Raw genomic sequence first — 20,123 nt, 5'->3', positions numbered from 1 at the left:
CCCATCTTTCACATCCCAACAGAAAAAAAAGACACTAGCGAATATGCAGGCTTGCGATCGATGCCGAAGGCGGAAATCCGGATGTGACAAAGTACAGCCATCCTGTGGGGTATGCGATAAAGCAGGTGTGGCCTGTGTATACACAGACAGAACGAAAAAGCCTGCGATCCGACGAGATGTAATTGAAAGGCTTGAGCGAAGACTGCGTCAAACAGAAGCAACAAACCGGGCATTGACGGCAAGATTAGCTGCTTTCAATTCAACTTCAAACAATGAGAATACCCCCTCCACGACTAAGAGTCCTCCAACAGAAGAAAGCCGAAACGAGGTTTCCGATGAAGTTTCGTTTCTGTCTCTGAATGCAGGGGGTGAGCGGCAGTTTCTTGGGTCTACGAGCGGTGTTCTTTTTGCAGATTTGATCAAATCTGCCATTGAAGCTGATGCCTCCTCTAACACACAGCTGAGTGCTCAGGGATCCGGGCCCACGTTAGCATCAGCCAGAGCTGCACAAGTTTTGACATCAATCAGAGAGGGACCACCATCTCTGCCAGAGAGTGTAGCACGCGATCTTCACCATGCATACTTTGAGCATGATCATTTGTGCTTTCCAATTCTCTGCCAGCAATCCGCAATGGCTAACCTGAAGAAAACCTACGTGGAGCCGTCTACTTTTGATCGAAAACCGTATGAGACATTCTCCTTCTATATGATTCTGGCTATTTCAGCTTCAAATGTTCAAAAGCTTCATTGGCAATCATTGCCTGAGGCAGAAACTTACCACACACAAGCCATGTCCAGATTAAACGATATACTAGCTTTGGGAGGCCTTGAAGCGCTACAGGCGATTCTACTGCTCTGTCAATATCAATTGACAAATTCCTCGCAAAGAACATCTACAAGTCTATGGCATATGGTTGGGATGGCGGCACGAATGTGTTTTGAAATGGGCCTCCACCGGGAAGAGGCCTATAATTATCGAGGAAATGCCAATACATCACCTTTCACTTCTCCAATTCATCGGCGGTGGCTTTGGTGCGTAGTAGCAATGGATCGGTGAGTTTACTGTGATCGTGCAATGAAGATGCGACTCTAATCTTTCTTCCCTGCGAGCAGCGTAGTTAGTATTACGCTAGGTCGACCATTTGCAATACACCTAGAAGATGTGGACCTTGCGCTTCCTACTTACGACACCCCAGAAGAGCATGAGACAAATCCAATGGAAGAGCAGTACCGAGAAACGGTCTTTGCTCATATAATTCGGTACCGTATTCTTTGTGGTAGGATAATGTCAACTCTGCACCGAAGCCGATACACCAATAATGAACAATCCGCCTTGACTGCGCAAGCGGAGAGCTTTCTAATGACCTGGAAGAGTGGCATACCAAGACGAGCACATTAAATCTTGAAAGTCGTGCGTCAAACGGGGCTAAGGTCTCCAGCTTTTTGACCGTTGAGTGGTATGAGATAATATATCACAATGCTATGCTCATGTTGTACCGGCCTTCTCCGGCGCTCCCATTGAACTCATCCAGAGCAAGCGTGGCAGTGCCAATAATCTATGATTCTGCAAAAAGGGCAATCGGTTTCTACGCACACCTTCATGGATTACAACGCATCAACTACACCTGGATTACGTTGCACAGCGTTTTTATGGCTGGTCTTTCCTTTGTCTATGCTGCTGGGCAGCATTTCCGCACCAAAAAAACCCAGCGTGATGGCCAAGGATTATCAATGCTAAGCTCTGATCCGTCAATTTTGGAGATTGTCAACATCTGTCGCTCTTGCTCCAATGCCTTGGTGGCAGTGTCAGAACGTGGAAATATCGCTCGTCATTGCCATCGAGTTTTCGACCGGCTGAGTGACGCTGTATTAACGGACACGGTTGAATACCACACATCATCTCGAGTTGGTAGTTTGCCGCAGTCGGCTCCTCCTCCCCTCCCCCCTTCTTTGTGCAATAGTGTCGCTCCAAATATTACTGCCTCAAATTATACAATGAATACGCTACCATCCGGGAGTTGGCCTTTCCAGGATCAAATGCCATCGTCTCTGCTTGCGGTTGACGACGTTTTTCGAGATTGCTTTGACGATTTGCAACATTTCCATGAGTCTGCGTTCGGGGAAGACCACATTGGCCAACTCTCACAAGATTGGCTAGGACAGATTGGTGGTGTGCCAGCTATCTGAAACCGAGACGTGAGACAAATTTAGAAAATGATAAAACACACATTGCCTAAGCCGTCAATCCTACTAGAGCTCGCAATACCCCCGTCCAAGAAGTCAAGTACCCGGAAATGGACGGCGAAAATATTGGGAAACTCACACCTTTCCACCCTTCTTTCAGCATGGCTCTCCCTATTTGTCCAGTCGTCCCCGAAGAGAATCTTGATCTGGGGGACTGTCAAGAACGACTGCAGTCAGGGATATTCATCCGAGTTTCTGACGAAAAATCCCATATTGGAGTTGTCTGCCTTGTCTCCGGATCTGGCGTGCACAATGCAGCCCAAGGGAGCTAGTTGTGTAGGTCCAAAGCTAGCTAGATTGACTGGGTTTGCAGTCTCGTAGGAACTTCGGGTATCGGGGTACTTGGCAGTTATTATAGGAGGAGCAATGAAAATCGGACTTGGAACGGTGCTTCCGCTTCCTGAAACATGAGTTTGCTGGTCGAGGGAGGCCATCGATATGACGACTGGGAATATCTCCATGAAGGGCTTTGGATCCATGGTCCGGAAGTCGATCCGGGTTCAGGTACTGTTCTCCCTGGAGTTCGTACAGGAGTTGAGAGATGGTGTTGTGTTTTGTCACGGCCCCGGCATGTGTCTCAGGCTTTGTGATGGTGCAAGTTCCTTCTTTGGTAATTCTTGCAATAGGAAACGCAAGGTCCACCAGCTCAGGGAGAATGGATTTGAATCCAGAGAAGTTGGCACCCGTCACATAGGGCCCACACTCGATCAAATCTATTACTCAGGTCAGCCAATTTCGCTATCATCGATATCTTCAAGAATAACTCACGATCTGCAACTAGAGCACCTGCAAGTCTATCCCAATCATCTCGGGCCCAATTATACCACCAGGCGGCAGCCCCAATCACTGGCGCGGCATCGGTGACTCGCCCACAAATAATGATATCTGCTCCTGCTTTGATTCCTTCAACGATACCCCAAGCTCCAATATAGGCCACCCCACAGTACGGCTCCAACTGCCAGTCTTTGAGTGCCCACTCTGGATGATCAAGATGCAGGAGGTTCTCGCACTTGGCAGGATCGGTTACGGCCTGGGAGATATCATCTCCCAGAACCATAGCAATCACTACATCCTTGTGTCCTCGTACATGGCACATGTCCTGTACCTGAGAAGCCAGTGCGGGTGTATTTAAAGCTCCCGCATTGGTGATGACCCTGATTCCTTTCTCCACGATTTTGTCAATGGATTCAGATAGCTGCGTCAAAAAGCCTGGTTCATAGCCCAGCGATGGATCTTGATCTTTGGCTATGGCGTTCCAAGCAATGTTCATCTCTGAAAGCCAGTCGCCAACAATTACGTCGACGTTGCCATCTTCTGCTATCCGTCGCATGGCGTGCGGGCTGTCGCCCGTTGCGCCGGAGACATTTCCGATGCGAATATCGCGTTTGGGGAGCATTTTCTCTTTTTTCGATTGGAATGTTGGAAGTGACAAAGGGAAGACACCCATACCAAGCCAGAAGAGGTCTGAAGATATTTTCATTTCTTTAAACATGAAGCGTCATCGGGCTTGGGGCAGAAGATCTTCGGGCCCAGTCCCGATGGTGTGGGTTTCGGAGGTCTTGGCCCGACACTCATCTGAATCTACTCAGCGGAGAAAGAACGAATTGTAACTGGTTAAGATTTATATTTATTCCAGTTTAATCAAAATACTTCGGGCTGCACAGCTAGGCACACCGGTAAGACGTCCAATCATCGACATCCCCCTGCACGTATCGCGCATTTTCCGGCCATGGGCAAAGTTTACGTGTAGTAAGAGTCCCATCTGGAGGAGTCGTGCTCAACATCTGATCCGGACGAATCCCTTGCTCAACCCACGGGACCAGCACATCCAGAACTTGATACATTCCCGGCACATGGGGATAGGCAGGATTCGCGCCGCAATGTCCGCCTCCGGGTACCATGAATACCTCCACGAAATCGGTGACATCAACTCCACTCATGGCAGCCTGAATCCGTTTAAGATGTTGGATGGGCCAAAGAGCCGCGTTAATATTGTCTGACCAGCCCTGCGTGGTAATCAACTTGCCCCCTTGGTTCCGGAAGCTGGAGAGATCTGGGGAGATTGTATCGATTAAAGGTGATGCGGTCCTGTCGACTTTGGAGACATCTGAGCCCCAGTCGAAGCTTGAAATATTGTAGGTCATATCATCAAAGACGAGCTCCTTCAGTATGAGCACGGAATACATCTTAGACAAAGTGGTTTCCAGGTCGTGCCAGCTACTTTCCGAGCCCAAGTTGAGCCCTGGATAGATCTCTTCACCGGTAACAGTGTTCTTAGGTCCAGAATACATCGCTTTGGCTGCTTGGACTTGTTCAGAAGTGAGGCATACCACTGCCCCGCTAGCAGTTGTTGGGTTATGGTCGGATGCACATTCAAGTTGAGTGATGTCGAAATCACAGTGCAAAGGGTTCTCAATTAGCCCATCGATGACCCCATCAAGAGAATCACACACGGAAAGTACACGATGGGTGATAAAGTCCAAGACATCCTGATTCATGTATCCGCTCCCTTGTGATTTTAGTTCGTTCCAGAGGAAACTGAGAATCAGGTGGGTATACCAATTTCCAGGGCTTCCAGCGTAGATCCCATCAAATAATTCCGGGTAAAACTGGGCCAGTGCGTACCCTTGTGCACCGCCAGTCGAGCATCCGAGGTAGTAGCTAAATTCAGGGCTTTTGGTGTAATATGCAGTTGTCAAGGCTCGGGTGATTTCCGTAGTCATTGCGATGGAGTTATGGATCCAGGCTTTTACTTCTCCCTTGTTGGCCAAGAACGGGGCGTACGTGCTATTTCCGCTAGCAGTGAGGGAATGACCACTGTCACACCCGGCTACTGCGTATCCGAGATTGAGTTGGGTCATTATCGATGCCTCGTCGATGTAACCGGCATATCCACCGTTCCCTATCGGTCCATAGATATTAGTTGATCGATTTATTCTTTGGATATGGGGGAACTCCTTACCAACTACAATAAATCGGCCATTGTATTCAGAGGTTATTGGCAGGTATAACTCCCAGGTTAGAGTGTTGGGGCTGTTGAGGACGGGGGTATCTTCTATGTCATATGTGATGGTTCCTTGAACTCGGCAGAGGGTCAACTCGTTGATGATACCCGAAGAGTTCAAGCTTCCAGATGAAAAGACTGTTGCATCGGACAGACTATAACCCGGGTCAAGGTCCATGCTGAAGAGGCCGTCACAGGCATCTTGTCGTGAAACAAATATCGCATGGACCGCAAAAAATGCCATCACAGAAACGAGGCAAATGCGAGCGAAACTCATATTGTAATCAATGCAGAATATTTGGCTGTATCCTTTTCGAAATTGCCTTACATTTCCATATGAAATCAAGGCAAATATATACACGAGTCTGAGCTCACCCCCGCTTCCCCTCATCACCTACAAGAGGTGAACACTATAGATGATCTTTTCGGAACATTCATCTGAGGAAATGTCGTCTACAATTTGAGGAGAATAATCCGGGTATTCGATCCGACGGCCGATCAGGGATAAAAGGGATCTTTGATAATTATTCTCTATCTACATGCTTCTATTTTCCACGCACGGTTCCTTGAACCCCGCGTTCTACTTTAGCCTGAAGAAACAGTAAATATACTTACCTCTACGGAGTATAGATTGAACAGAGAAAATATATGCGGTTTACCCGGTACCTAGCTAATTTTTTTAGCTAGTTAATCTGCCGTATTGAATCTTATGATGTTAATCGCCTATAACCTTCCAAGGTTGGAAAAATCCGTTGAAGTAATCGTGCCAAGCGTACAACACTCCCAGGCATTCGATTACACCATTTATACTCACAAGTATATTGGCATCATTGTGTTTCAGGAGGCTGTTGATGGACTTTAGTTGTTGGAGGCTGGGATGATGGGTGCTTGTATTTTGGTTGGGATGAGAGAGCTTAAATTTTTGGTATGGATTTATAGTTGGACTGTAATTGTCCATGGCATATTGTGCACGCAAGCCTACATACTATGAATAATTACAGGGACTTACCATATATAATACAGGCAGTCGGATTCATAAAATAAAAGAAAGCTCGAGCAATTGAACTGTGTAGATGTGTATCCCAATTAGGAAGGAGGTCCTATATAGACACGTGAGGAAAAAACCCAAATGCATCTCGGTTACTCCGTATTCAGTTGGTATATTAGTTTGCGATGAACTTGCAGGCCAAATATAGTGGGTATTTTATTCATTCTCCGCGAGCACATGAATTTGCTTAGAGGATTGATGCGTTGAAAGTTCCAAGGTTGTCAGTTAGAGTAGTGATAGTTATCTGCAAGGGACTTGCCTCATTTCAATATGAGCCACTGTACTCCGTACGTAGAATGTTAAAAGAAGAACATAACCGGCATAAATCCAATTGATGTATTGACACGGTAATATAATTGTATAGAGGATAGACGATGTATCACATTTTATTAGACAAAGGAAATTCCCCTTAAAATGACACATCACAGAAAAGGCATTGGAATAACTATGTACATGTATCTTCATCCAATATTGCCAACTAGAAGATGGCTAGATACTAAAATTATAATTTTATAACATCAAGGAATTATACGTACTTTGTAGTTATAAACACAAGGCCAGAAACAACATTATTAGTATGTACTATGAGGTCAAGTATGTATCCGACTAAGAATAGCGTACAACATGTACTCCTTACAGGGGTATACAACGCGACAGGTCGTGTGACACGTGCGACGCTAAAAAGAAGACCTAGTCTGCTCTTATAAAAGGAGTCTATGAAAGAACCCTGTAAAAGCAATCGAGTATCCCGACACGCTTCTAGAATCTAATTCTACGAGTCTAATCCCTAGCTATGAGTCACTCCACTCGCTCAATTGCTGGCAGTGATCAGACAGAGCGGTTTGCTACTAATGAAGAAACATTCGTGCGAGGACTTGCCGAAACAGTACTAAAAGATTCCGACAGTTCTCAACTCGCGCTATGTGACCAGTCTTCCAGTTCTAACTATTCTGATTTATCCCAATGCTCCGACTTTGATACCAGCGACGATAGTGTGATTGGTTATCAGTACCAGAACGACGAAGATGATGGGACTGGCGTCGGTGTTATGGAGCATACAAAGCCTTCTATCCAGAAGAAAGACCCTGGCCCGTCAGTTCGGCTCCGGAATGCCAATGAGTTTAGAGCTGTCATGATGTCGCAGATCGAGGATCGTGAGTGCTATACCTATACAATTCTTTTTTTTCCCTGTATAATTCTCTTGTTAATATGACTGTTATAAAGCTGCTATCCCGGGCCTAGATAATACCGGGCTGCCTCTTCTGTCTCATTTCACGTCAAGTAAAGACAAGGAATTCCGCCTTTTGCGTCCCGAGCGGACCGAATTAGATTGGAAAAATGGCGTTCGGAGGTCATTGCTGTGCCTTCGCACCTTGCGTGCTGCACATGGGCAGTTGTGTGGCGTCGAGGCCCCAGCAGATCAGAGATGTACTGCCTGCACTAATAGCAAGGGTCCTTTCGAGCACTGTCGGATTGTTTTCGTACGAGACCGTGCCGAATGGAGTGGGGCGTGTGCAAACTGCAGCTTTGGGGTCGGAATCCAGAATTGTTCTTTTCGTATGTCTTCTTCAAAACTCAGCAACAAGAAACTAACATATGAACAGGTCTTCAGGCCTTACTGAATGTGCCATGGGCCGTTGCCCCCGTGCCTAAAAATCAGCCCTTGATAAATGAAGGGTTCATACCCACGAAGTCCACCGGTCAAAAGCGTCCTGCGGCTGCAGCCGAATTAGACCTGCAATCGTCGATAAATCGACGCATCAGAGACACTTTTCACGGGCATAGACACTCCATCTCAAACGGGACTCCCGTTGCCCCGAATACTGCAAACAAAGAGCAGCACGTTAAGCGCCGCAAGTCAGAAGTTGCTCTCGCAAAGCCTAGTAGGAGCGCCACTAAGGACGCACCTCCCAAACTCAAGAACGGAGGGCTCCCATTTAACAATACCTGGTACAATTCGCCTCTTGAAGATCCTGAAGTGTACCGTATGAAACATAAAGCCTATGTCATCGACGCCTACAACGATCTTGCAGGCATCATCGCGCGCACCACGGAGGATCACGGTCGTATGAAAGCAGCACTGGTTAAGAAAGGGTTCTTGCTTGAGTCGGATGACGAGTCGGAGGAGAATGTATTTGCTATGGGTTGAATGCACCCACTTTACACTGTTAGTTCTTTACACTGTTAGCTTTGGACATAGGACATATATGACCTAGAATACTGACCTCTTAAATGTCAAGTACGACTATAATTTACGCACTGTAGATACCTGTGCTCACAAAATAAATATAGTAACTGCAATGGAAGTTGTCAGGGCAAATTTTTATGTTTATCTCTTAGGGGCTTCCCTCTCAAGGTAGGTTAAATAAAAGACGAGCATAACAAGTAACTATAGATGTACGGAATAGTATATAACATTTTATTAAACAACAGTAGTCCTGACCGAGACTACTCCGTACTAGTAGCGTACTAGTAGCGTACAAGCGGCTATGTATGCGGGTCGCGCTACACGTACGCCAAAAAGAGTTAGTTTGCTCCCATGAAAGGACCCCAATGAACTTGTCACATGAGCCTCTCAACACGCTTCTGAAGTCTCGTATTCTACACCTTAGCTATGCGTTTCTCAGCTCACTCTATTCCAAAACGTGATCCGACTGAGTCATCTGCTTCTTCTGAGGAAACCATGCTTGTGCATGGTCTTGCCGAAGCAATCTTAAAGAGCCCCGACAGTACTCTGAGACAGTATGGACTAGACGACCGGTCTTCTAGTCCTAACTATCCCGCTTTCCTACAGCCCGACTCTGATATAAGTGACGAGGATGCGGGTGATATTCCATACCGAAACGACGGAGAAGATAAGATCAGTGTTGAGGATACGAATCGTATGAAGCCTTCCGTCGAGGAAGATCCTGGCCCGTCGGTTCGATTCCGTACGGCCGCCGAACTCGAGGCTGCCATCGAAGCGCAGGTCGAGGATAGTAAGTGTGATATTTTGTATTCATTCTTCTCTGCAAGCACATGAATTTGCTAATAGAATTGATACAAAGCTTCCATCTCTGGTCTGGACACTACGGGGTTGCCCCTCTTGCGCAACTTTCTAACCTCGTTTGACATGAGACTCCGTGATTTACACCCCGAGCGGACCGAACTGGATTGGAGAAAACAACGCCGGCCAACGAGATCCGCGGTGAGTAGGCGTGCAGCACAGGGCCAGTTATGTGGTGTTGAAGCTCCGGCGGATCAGGCCTGCACCAACTGCACTCAAGAAAGAGGTACATTCAAGCATTGTCGGATCGTTTTCGTTGACAACGAGGCTCAATGGACGTGGGCATGTGCCAATTGCATCTTTGTGAGCGGAGGTCACAAATGTTCTTTTCGTACGTTATCCTCCAGCGGTCGAGACAAGAATTACGATAAGACTGACTTATGGACAGGTCCTGATATATCTCCGAACGTGCCCTCGTGGGTTGTCGCAGCCGTGACTGAACGTCAGCCCTCAAGTCCATTGCTTCAGAAATACTATGGCAAAAAGGATACAGCTACCGCTCATCAGTCCGCGAAGTCGACTACTAGTCGGAAGCGTTCTACGGCTGTGGCCCAGCTGACTCCCGAACAAATTGATCAAGCGTCCGACCTTGAAACACACGAGCATGTAGCCTCCCGGCATGAACCACATTCCCCAACAATTCAACGTGCCAAAAGAACTGCACGCGTGAGCAGAAACACTGTCTCAAAGGGGACTGCTCCAAAATACTCATACGAAGAGAAACCCGCTAAGCGTCGCAAGTCAGAAATTTGTCCCACGAAGGCCAGTGGGTGCGTCACTAAGAATGTACTCAAGCGCTGCAAGTCAGAGGTTGGTCCCTCAACGGCCAGTAAGTGTGCTAATAAGGGCGCCACACCTCCGAAGCTTAAGAACGGAGGACTCTCATTCAACGCGACCTGGTACAGTTCGCCCCTCGAAGACCCCGAGGTGTACCGTATGAAGGACAAGGCATATGCCATTGATACTTTTAATGATATTGCAGATATCATGGCGCGCGTCAAAGAGGATCACAGTCGTATGAAGGAAGCACTGCTTAAGAAAGGGTTCTTGCCAGGGTCGGAAGAGGAGAACGTGTTTGCCGTGGTGTAAACGCACCCAGGTTGTTTAAAATGTGCAAAATAACTTTTCCTTGTATAATCTCGCTGCATTCAGACCGACTACACATTAATGATGAACCCTTTGCTGTAACCATCTGGTAATACCTGCCGTGAGGTCAGCACAGCCTAGGAGCTGACATCCAAGGTTCGGTGGTCTTGTTTATCCAATCTATCAGCCCAACGGGAGTAGTGTATACAATATTCGCGGCTTATGTATCAAGAGTGCATGGAACTTTGACCTGACAAAGAAGATGAACGAGGACTGGGGCTGGATCTTGCAGTTGTTTACTGGGTCGAATTAGAAGGAGAAGCAGCTTTTGCAAACTTCGATTGATAGTACATTTGCACGGTTTGCGTTTTTGGAAGATGGGCTTGTAGAAGACCAAGCTGGTCTATTGACCAAGCGGAAGAACCAGATAACAGATGATGTGCAAATAGAAACGGGCAGCCCAAGAAAAAAAAGAGAAAGCGCGATGTCTACTCAGCCGTACTGTAAACGATATGCGTGCGCCTGCCGCCATTATCCTTTCGTTTAGTATAGCCTTTTTTTTCTCTCCCATTACAAGCCCTCCCAGTAGCCCAGTGAGCAACTACCGATGCCAAGTGAGAATGATATGTCGACCTTTCATGGCGTAGCCCTGAGATGACTCGCAACGGGCACCCTAAAAACCCATGCATCATGTTTGGGTACCGGGGTTGCATGCGCCACGTGGTAAGTCTCGACCAAGAGTTTCGCTTTGCATATCATTCTGCTCTCCGCGAATACGCTCCGCCTCACGAGCAAGAATCCACGCCAACTTAATACCTAGCGTAGACCCGACACGCGACAGCACAGAGCGAATCAGTTCCACCTGCGCCGGATTCGGCATACCGGAAGCGAGGATATACCAGAGGGGCCAGAGCAAGCCGTAACCCTGACCGGCGCGCATTTGCCAGGCGCTATCTGATTTATTCGGACGGCCGAGGGAGTCGACATCAGCTAGCGCGAAGGGGAGGCTGCGGCAGACATCTGTGGTCATTTCGCGGATGACAGCTCTCAAAGCTAGCTCATGAAGAACGGGTCTGGACTCAGGCTCAGAGGTGCTGGTATCCTGGGAATCGGGGAAGTGCTTGGCCGCTTTGATGGAAATAAGTATGCTGTTTAGGCCGAGAAGAAGCTGCTGTACCATCACGCGTACTGCGCGATAGTAGTTCCAAACCACAACGTTGGGGATGCGGTTGTAGGTTAGGAGGGACTCGCCCTGTGCTGAGTATACGACTAGTGGGAGCCAGCGGTCTGGGAGGGTCTGTGTCCACTGGGAGAATTCGATGTCGCACTCGCGGCCGGCTGTGATCCATGATTCAACGGTTGCTTGATCCGGGGGTTTTGGTGAGGATCTTATGGATTGGAATAACTGGCAGAGCTTTGATGCAGTGAGCATGAGCCGCTCGGTTGGCTTGTTGATGTCCAGCATGCTGAAGACCCATTCAATGTCGAAGCGGGGCCTGTCTCCCAGTGCGAGGATTTCGACATACTATACAAGGGTCAGTCTTAGACCGATATTTAGTGGTATATGACAAGTCCCGATGTTGGAACCTTGCGTCAAGCCTACCGTGTGAGCATAGGCGAAATGAAGCATATCCCGACCGCGCTGATGATAAATCTGCGCGTCTCCACGGAGCTTCGTCAAAAACTCGAACCCAGCTGTATGTGAGCTAAACAACCCATTCCGCTCACCCGAGATATCTTCATATAGCGAAAGCAAAACAACCGAAGCAAACGTCTCATCCTTAATCGCATTAGCTGGTGATGCCAGCGCCTCCTGCAATCCCCGCAAAGCCCGCCCATAGCCCTGTCGCGCCTTGTTCAAGAGAGGCGGGGCATTCTTAGCATTAGCAAAAGTCATCAATGCCGTGGCATCGAATGCCCACAGCAAACAGGAAGACGGCGATTCGTCGCTCTGACGACGAAGCTCGCGTGCGTACAGCGGGGGCAGATAGTCGAGATGCCCGCCGTCCTCGGAATCGCCTTTGATGGTGTACTGGTCGAAGAAGTAGCACAGTGCTCTTTGTTCCCAGCTGGAGTCAGCGGGCGAGTATAGCGTCAGTGCAGCCTTGTCATGGCTTTTCCCATGGGAGCTTGCGCGTCGGCGGTTCGAGACGGCTGATATATATGAGTCGGAGGTTGAGGGGCTGTCATAACCGTCGGTATTACTGTGGGCATTTACGCTGGCACTGCTCTTCACCAGTCGCTCGACTTTCCTGGTCTCGTTGCGGAAGACAGCATCCGGCCGGTACCCTGGACATGGTCGGCCATATATAATGCAGTTCCGACACTCCGGGTGGGCTTCATCGCACTGGGAGGGAGGATATTTAGCACTCAGCCTTTCATTTCATGCAAATAAAACTATACAGTATAGACAGAATACAGCTCATTGGTGGGGTAAATTGAAGAAACACAATATTGAAGCTCTGGCCATACCTTTATCTTCCGCTTGCGACAAAGGTAACATCCGGTACTTGGTTTACCCCCATAGACCATTGTTCACCCGCGGGCTATCGTCTGAGGAACCTCTGAAACTTGCGAGTACTTTGACAGAAACCACAAGGGGGGCTGCAAGTTACAGAGAGGCCGGGCTCGATCTGGGTTCCACAAAGGTCAAGGACGGCCGTTTGTCATCGGTTGTATCTAGATCAACTCGGCTGCCTAGTCGGAGTGAAGCACATGCACATCTTAAAGGATGTGCGAATAGCTTTTCTAGAGCAAGTTTCTCGTCTATTTCGGCGACCAATGCTCGCGTTAAGGTCTAAGGGACATTGAGTTTCGTCCAGGACATTTCCAAACCCTCGGCACCCCGGAGTAGTCTGCTTAGTCATTCTCAACCTTGGCCACCTGGGCAGGCCTGGATAGGACATTTGGAAATGTAAATGATATAGAATTCATCGGGCTAGATGGTATATAAATCACATTCCAATTGTTTCCAGAAAGGTATCATGTACTCAACCACAAAGCACTCCGAAATGGCTGGTGTGAAATAAAAACAAGGTAAAAAAAGATCTCACAACTCCAGTATGGTAACTTGACCAGTCTGGACAATGAACCAAGACACAGTAACCAAACAGATTTGCAACACCAAATATGCAACCGCATGGTGCTCTAAAAATACCTATGGAGGAACGCCGGCAGCTCATTCTGAAGGCAAAGCACCCACTGTTGACAAAAACAGACCGCGCTCAAAAAGACGGGGAGATAAATATAACAAAATAAATGGATATGCGTTATCGTTAGATGGCAGGATATCAAGACAGACTGGATCAGACCAGTAAATGCTAAGAGATTAGGAGGAGGGCGCGTCTGGCATAGGTGCATCGCTATCAGTGCCTAACGGGATCGATGGTGAGGGGTCGGAGCAGAGGGTTCGACGTCGTGGAGCGTCCAGGTCGCGGTCATCAACAGAGCTTAAACCTGGAGTGCTTACAGCACTCTCAATGGCTGTATCATCGGAGTCTTCTGGTGGCGGAGAGAAAGACCAGACCTGCGATATATATTAGAAAACATGTCATAGAGCGGAACATCACCACGTACCTCCATAACCGTGCGGCCAGATCGGCTTGCCATAATTACTGCCTTTTCATCCTCAAAAGCAACCCTCCAAACTGCCTCGGCCGGAGTAGAGAGCTCCCGCAATAACTGACCAGTCTGTAAGTTCCAAACCTTGACCCGGCCATCGCTGCCACCACTGACAATGCGGGTCTTATCAAACTGAAGGCTGGTGACACTGTTATCGTGGGCCGCAAGACGGTGAATCGGTGCCATCTTGGTCAATGACCAAACACGGACAGATCCATCTGAGCCACCCGTCACTAGCGTGTCGTCCCGCATCTGTAGCTGACCAACCAAAGACGTGTGCCCTTGCAAAATGGCGTGGCACTGCCCAGAGTGCGGGTCCCAGATCCGCACGCTAGTATCCAGACTTCCCGTCGCGATCCGTCGGCCATCAAAGGCAATAGCGTAGATCTGACTAAAATGTCCTGAAAGAGTGCGAAGACAGCGTCCTTGCGAGATGCTCCATATACGCGCAGTCGTATCATAGCTGCCCGACACGACTAGATCACCATGGATGGCCAGGCATCGCACGCTGGCTTGGTGTCCGACGAGGACGTTGCGGCATGTCCCTGTAGCGAGATCCCATATCCGAAGGGTGGTGTCTCTGGATCCTGAGATAGCTGTGTTCCGATCCGACATTTTCAGACAACGGACGGTTGATGTGTGACCCCGAAGGAGATGAATTCCCACCCTATCATGCGTTAGTTCTTGCTTGTGCAAGTCGTGGGGGTTCTATCCTACCCAGTAGCCATGTTCCATACTCGAACTTCGCGATCGCAGCCTCCGCTGACCAGAATGTCGTCCCACGGGACCATCGCCCATACTCCCATCACATGACCTTGAAGTGTCTTCTGGTTGTCACCGTTGGTATCATATACATGGATCTTCGCATTATCTAACGCAACGACAATATACTTTGGAGTGAGGTGAAGGCTTGTCACCACGCCTTGGTCGGGAGTGATATGGCGCTGGGTACAGCGACCACCTTTATTCCACGCCGACTCAACCATATATTTCTGCTTGAACTGTGAACGGTAGGAGACAGGACGGGTCCGACGTCTTCGGGAGAAGCTTGTCGGAGGCAACCATTCTCCCGAAAGCGTGCGGGGAAGGTCCGGTGCGCTCTCCGTTGCCTGTCCATTTGAGGCGGTCAAGCGCCGCTGCAGGCCGCCGCTGAAGGTGCGTGCGCCTGAAGCCGAGTCTACAGGGTGGGCGGTGAAAGGGTCGACGAGGTCCCCTTCATCTTCCAGCACCCGCCGCACCGAGTATGCATGTTTCTCGCATAAGTTTTTCCAAGTGATATCATCACTTAGTAGTTCTCGCCAGCGCCGTGATACTTGTGAAGCTCGGGCGAGAGTCTTTGGGTCGTCGATGAAGGAGAGAACCTAGGTAGACTCAACATTAGTACTGAATAGTAAAGAGATTCGACTAAACGGGCTCACTCTTAAACATAGCTCATTAGGGAAAACCTGGAATGGGTCCTTTCTCAATCGAGGACCGACATAACTTGACACAAAGCTTAGTTGCTGGCTGTCGCATACGTCCAGAAGACCCTCCAAGAGTTTTTGTTTTCGGGCGTTGGATAGAGTACTGAAGTGCAGGCGGAGGTTTAGCAGAACGCTGGACTCTTCATCATCGGTCGAGTGCCAAGTTGGTGGTCGTTGATGGGGGGTAGGGCTGGGCGCGGGTGTCGGGGGAGATGCGGGCGCTGAAGGAAGTAGGTTGGCGGGTAAAGGAGTGACAGTTTTCTTGGTGCTGAGTGATCTGGATGGTGTACTAGCGAAAGTAGTGACTGGGTCGTGGGACGTTTGATTGTGATCCAACTGGTCCGATGTGTGCGCATTCGACCCATCTCCCATGTCGCTGAATGATGCCCGATGGGAGTCCATGGCGACAGAACAGGGGGAAGCCCGCCACAGTCGAGTATAATCCTCCCACTTTTCCGATTTGTATTTATTGATATAATGCACCAAGCCTCCTAGCGTTCACGGCCGGCATAGAGTTATAAGCGAGTCGGGAATCGGCGAGTATGAGGTTCGGGGGTACGAGGAGACTGGAGAACCGGCCGAGGGAAGGAGGAAGGTGAGACCAATATAATCCTCCGAAGGTGTCGAAGCAGCCCGTTTTTCTTTTTTTTTTTTTTGCTCAAAAGATCCCCTTTTTTCACTTTTCTTTTCATTCAATCAAAGTTTGAGATCAACTTCCAATGAAAAAATAGGCGATGAGGAAAAGGGACATTTCAAGCGGAGGTGTCGTGATTCTGACAAAGCAAAGCGTCTCCGGGGGACTAATCAGATGAGAATTATATGGATCTTATGCATCCGGCACAGATTGTTTCTTTTCTCTGCATCTTTTTTTTTTTGCCTTCTGATTTGCCTGAGGTTTCCTTTTGGGGGTTCATGGCAAAAGAGGCAACGGGGAGGCGTCGAGAATGTGAACCCGAAGGTTTTAGCCAAAACCAAGTCATTGATCTTGAGGGCTAAATATCGTGAACTAGAAAGGCAACCTGATATTCACGATACTCACACGATACCAACGAGAGATATAGACCCAAGGCCTTGGATTAGCATGCGGCTATCGGAAATTGGACCATGGAACTCATGAACAACGGGATGATTCAGACTGACGAGACTGACGAATCTTGTCATCACCCCCAAACATTCTGAAAATATGAACCCCCCGGGGAAGTCAACCTGACATCGAAGAGGGGGACCTGTTGGGCTTTAAATAAGGCAACAGTGACGCTACGTAGATGTGATCGTGAGATACCATGCAATTATGACCAACATAACACCCAAAAAAGCAGTTATACATCTATTCAAAACATATCCTCCCTTAATTTCAATTTATCTCAGCCAGAACAACCCATCTCCAAACTTTATCTTGCAACGGGTATAAGCCCCCCAAAATCTAGTTGAAAAGCGAAAATGCAAAAACATTATGGCATATCCCCAAGGAATACATGCGGTACTTGCTCAGTGAGCATGTCCAATCTGCAAGAATAGTGGCAAGATCATGCCTAAAACAGATGCAATCAAGTCTCTCATGGACTTGTCCGATCCATTCTGATCTCGGTCACCATATCCGTTGGTAGGAAGTTCGCGCGGGGACGAACCTGGGCCATTTTCTTGCATAGTGTGCATCGCAACATACCTACACAGATTAATGAAAAGATCAATATATTCAGCGGGATAAAAAAACTCACAAAAAGGTACCCCCGGAGAAAAGCAGCAGCATTCCAGTGCGCCAGTGAGTGCCCGCCTCATCGGCACCGGAAGATCCCATCATCTGCACAAACAGGAAAGTGGCCAACGCACCGAAGGGAGCTGCAAGACTGAAGACCAGCAAATGCGCTCTCGCGGTGCGACTTGACAGCCCTTGCTTCAGCAGAATGGAGGTCAGTCCAAAAGATGCTGGAGCTTTATGCACCATGATCGCCAAGAAGATAATAAAACTGAGCCCGGCATCCGAGCTAGAAGCGCCTAGAGCAATACCGTCCGCCGCGGCGTGGATCACTAGGCCGGTCGTGGTCGCAAAGCTGTGGCCCCGTCTGGACGCGTGGTTTGCATCCAGTAGTCCACCCTCGCGCGAGGGGGAGGAACCCCGCCGCAACCCCGACCCAAGGTTATCCAACGAGATATGGTAGGGCATCCGTTCGCTCTTAGTCGGCGCAGCGAATTCGGGCAGTTTATCGACGAGGTACATCAAAATGAAACCACTGATGAGGGCGATTCCGACCCACGCATGCGGCGAGCTCTCCTCCTCTCCGTGAATCGTCTCATTGCCCGTTGTTTCACCTGTCGAATCCTCCTTTCGGACATAAAGTGTTTGCGACTCGGAGAATTGGTCTCTTTCCAGAAGGAGACTCGGAATAGGGGTGTCAGACGATAGGCTTGAGTCGATGTTTCCGTTAGGGTCAAAAGTGGCCACGGCCGGCGCCTGGTTTTGCCATTCGATAGCGGTAGCGCGTGTATTGTGTTGCTTGCGAGTGAGAGAGTTTGCGCTGTAGAGAGTTTCAATGCCCTCGGGGATAATCACAATCAACGATGTCCCCACCAAAACACCCATACCAATGGACGATATTAAGCGGAGCTGAGAGGGGGACAATGTAAAAGCGAGAGGTAATGAGCCGACGACAAAAGATCTGCCAATAAATCAAAGCATTAGCTTGTATCCAGTTGAACGTTAGTTTCCCAAGGTTGGATTGGTAGCTCACGTAATTGCCATCACAATGCTCAAGGCGAGCAGAGTGAATAGTCCCTCCATGATGATCTCGCAATTCACTCTATAGATTTTCTATCATGGTGGAATTGAAGAGAGGGTCCAGAGAAAGTCTGCCCAGGTGGAGAGGGTGGTTGCGTAAGAGGCCAAGGTGGAAGGAGGTCGGACCCACGTAGTTCAGGTACCGCTTTCAAAACATACCAGGGGGAAGTATGTATGGAGTACAGGGTATGGACGACAACATATGGGTACTTGGAAGGGATTTTATTTGAAGGCCCTTGAAAGGCATGCATACAAAGATAAGGCTTAAGTTGATTCTAGAACATGTTGTCGAACACTATATCCCCTAGCCACACATCTGGCCTGGCCGGACGCGGACTATACAGGGCCGAGTGCAACCATCCTTGCTTGTATCCTTTTTGTAGTGGTTTCTATTTTTTCTGTCTATATTATTTTGCTTTACTTCACGTCTATAATCAATATTCTTCGAATTATTAATTAATATGTTCTGTTCAATCCACGCAAGCCACCGTCGGCCACGTTTTCACATTGATACTCCGTACTGATAGGAAGAACACAGCAGTCACATATTCTCTGCTAGAATATGCAAAGATCACAGATCAAACAATAATCTTCGGCGATCATTATCGCATCAGAATCCCTGAGTTACTGTTATCGTGTGCACCTTTCGGCAGTCGAAAGCCCAAGTACGGCAAATATCTTCCCGGGTGCCAATAGATGAAAAGTGCAACACACGGATAGATAAACAAGGCGTCAAAGATATACAAAGCCCATTCGTGGGTGCTCAAATACCCTGTTGTGCCTTCGGTGAATTCGACAAGTCGATAAACAGACCGAACCTAGTACAAGTCAGCGAGTGAACAGCATCTTAAGGTGAATAACTTACAAGAATCAATATCGTGGAGAAATTGACAACTCTCAATAGAGCAGGCCAATTCTTGTGTTTGACGGTGCCACCAATCCTGTACTCCTTTTCTCCGACATTCTCATATCGCTCGTCTAGAGACCGAGTGAAACGCTTGGAAGTGAAGTTGAAACGGACAGCTGCGACTGCGAACAAGCCAAAGGCAACTAGTTGAATAATAACACCTATTTGGGCAACATGTTTTCCCGTGTTAAGGTTTTTTCTCGCATCCTTATCTGTCACCTCAACTGTAGAGATCATCACCGCACCACCGAGCTGGAGTAGCAGAGCAATGATGTCAAACCCGACGAAGATAGGTGTAATCCATCGGGGAGGTACCCAGCATAATCGGAATGTGCGTTGTTCTTTCGGAACAACAAGGAACAAAATGCGACTGAAGATGATATAGCAGCAGGCTGCCATAAGAACGGGTGCAAGGATGACGAGGGCGAATTGAAGAACGTAAACGTCTCTCTGCAATGGGTTTTTGACTGAGACGCATCTCCCAATGTAGCCGATTGCTTCCACTGAGTTGTGAGTTAGCTTGAGTGAATGCCAGATCAAATTCGTACGTACTGGCTGCTGATAGCACCATGACGCTCCAGACCCAGGCCCTGTACCGGACCCATTGTATGGCTGTCAACAGAAAAGCAATGGTGTACAAGACAGCAGCAACAATTGCTACTGCCAGCGAGGGGTTATAATGATAATAGGATATTCTTCTCTCCCCGTGCATAGCACGCTCAATGAGAGACATTGTACGAAGTAGATGTTTGCGACACTCACGTCTGAAATGAACGTGAAATGGTTTACTTCTCAGTAGTCTGTTTTTGAAAAGAAAAATGGTTAGAACTCAAGATGGGAGTTGGCAGACTTTTTAATGGGGGAGTTATGGCAAGTAGTGAACCTCACAACTGTATGGTACTCTTCTTCCCAGGCTTACTCTCTTCAC

General features: G+C 48.4%; 9 protein-coding genes across 9 annotated transcripts; 3 read left to right on the top strand and 6 right to left on the bottom strand.

Moving 5' to 3' along the window:
• Nucleotides 1-43: 43 nt before the first annotated feature.
• N7479_002952 (uncharacterized protein) lies at nucleotides 44-2,187 on the top strand (the record flags this gene model as incomplete). Its single annotated transcript, XM_057250649.1, has 3 exons — nucleotides 44-1,053; nucleotides 1,114-1,277; nucleotides 1,373-2,187. 3 exons carry the CDS (start codon nucleotides 44-46, stop codon nucleotides 2,185-2,187), a joined length of 1,989 nt encoding a protein of 662 aa, XP_057115081.1.
• Nucleotides 2,188-2,532: 345 nt separating this feature from the next.
• Nucleotides 2,533-3,640, bottom strand: N7479_002951 (acyclic terpene utilization AtuA family protein; the record flags this gene model as incomplete). Its single annotated transcript, XM_057250648.1, has 2 exons — nucleotides 2,533-2,957; nucleotides 3,013-3,640. 2 exons carry the CDS (start codon nucleotides 3,638-3,640, stop codon nucleotides 2,533-2,535), a joined length of 1,053 nt encoding a protein of 350 aa, XP_057115080.1.
• Nucleotides 3,641-3,908: 268 nt separating this feature from the next.
• Nucleotides 3,909-5,525, bottom strand: N7479_002950 (uncharacterized protein; the record flags this gene model as incomplete). Its single annotated transcript, XM_057250647.1, has 2 exons — nucleotides 3,909-5,146; nucleotides 5,207-5,525. The coding sequence occupies 2 exons, from the start codon at nucleotides 5,523-5,525 to the stop codon at nucleotides 3,909-3,911; spliced, it is 1,557 nt and encodes a 518-aa protein (XP_057115079.1).
• Nucleotides 5,526-7,089: 1,564 nt separating this feature from the next.
• N7479_002949 (DUF3716 domain-containing protein) lies at nucleotides 7,090-8,445 on the top strand (the record flags this gene model as incomplete). The annotated part of the gene is made up of 3 exons (XM_057250646.1): nucleotides 7,090-7,450; nucleotides 7,521-7,853; nucleotides 7,901-8,445. The coding sequence occupies 3 exons, from the start codon at nucleotides 7,090-7,092 to the stop codon at nucleotides 8,443-8,445; spliced, it is 1,239 nt and encodes a 412-aa protein (XP_057115078.1).
• Nucleotides 8,446-8,910: 465 nt separating this feature from the next.
• On the top strand, nucleotides 8,911-10,431 carry N7479_002948 (DUF3716 domain-containing protein; the record flags this gene model as incomplete). The annotated part of the gene is made up of 3 exons (XM_057250645.1): nucleotides 8,911-9,274; nucleotides 9,344-9,673; nucleotides 9,731-10,431. The coding sequence occupies 3 exons, from the start codon at nucleotides 8,911-8,913 to the stop codon at nucleotides 10,429-10,431; spliced, it is 1,395 nt and encodes a 464-aa protein (XP_057115077.1).
• Nucleotides 10,432-11,116: 685 nt separating this feature from the next.
• On the bottom strand, nucleotides 11,117-12,960 carry N7479_002947 (putative C6 transcription factor; the record flags this gene model as incomplete). Its single annotated transcript, XM_057250644.1, has 3 exons — nucleotides 11,117-11,953; nucleotides 12,032-12,775; nucleotides 12,901-12,960. The coding sequence occupies 3 exons, from the start codon at nucleotides 12,958-12,960 to the stop codon at nucleotides 11,117-11,119; spliced, it is 1,641 nt and encodes a 546-aa protein (XP_057115076.1).
• Nucleotides 12,961-13,756: 796 nt separating this feature from the next.
• On the bottom strand, nucleotides 13,757-15,914 carry N7479_002946 (F-box/WD repeat-containing protein; the record flags this gene model as incomplete). The annotated part of the gene is made up of 4 exons (XM_057250643.1): nucleotides 13,757-13,954; nucleotides 14,005-14,716; nucleotides 14,767-15,410; nucleotides 15,468-15,914. 4 exons carry the CDS (start codon nucleotides 15,912-15,914, stop codon nucleotides 13,757-13,759), a joined length of 2,001 nt encoding a protein of 666 aa, XP_057115075.1.
• Nucleotides 15,915-16,316: 402 nt separating this feature from the next.
• On the bottom strand, nucleotides 16,317-16,673 carry N7479_002945 (uncharacterized protein; the record flags this gene model as incomplete). Its single annotated transcript, XM_057250642.1, has 2 exons — nucleotides 16,317-16,518; nucleotides 16,552-16,673. The coding sequence occupies 2 exons, from the start codon at nucleotides 16,671-16,673 to the stop codon at nucleotides 16,317-16,319; spliced, it is 324 nt and encodes a 107-aa protein (XP_057115074.1).
• A 327-nt stretch (nucleotides 16,674-17,000) lies between these two features.
• On the bottom strand, nucleotides 17,001-19,928 carry N7479_002944 (Mn(2+) transporter ATX2; the record flags this gene model as incomplete). Its single annotated transcript, XM_057250641.1, has 6 exons — nucleotides 17,001-17,178; nucleotides 17,231-18,169; nucleotides 18,242-18,308; nucleotides 18,917-19,106; nucleotides 19,154-19,698; nucleotides 19,748-19,928. 6 exons carry the CDS (start codon nucleotides 19,926-19,928, stop codon nucleotides 17,001-17,003), a joined length of 2,100 nt encoding a protein of 699 aa, XP_057115073.1.
• Between the last annotated feature and the right edge of the window lie 195 nt (nucleotides 19,929-20,123).

The sequence above is a fragment of the Penicillium vulpinum genome, assembly GCF_028829585.1.
Source record: "Penicillium vulpinum strain IBT 29486 chromosome Unknown utg000001l_segment0_segment0, whole genome shotgun sequence".
Lineage (NCBI taxonomy): Eukaryota > Fungi > Ascomycota > Eurotiomycetes > Eurotiales > Aspergillaceae > Penicillium > Penicillium vulpinum.
Note: the sequence above shows the minus strand (reverse complement) of the source record. Positions and strands in the feature narration are given on the sequence as shown.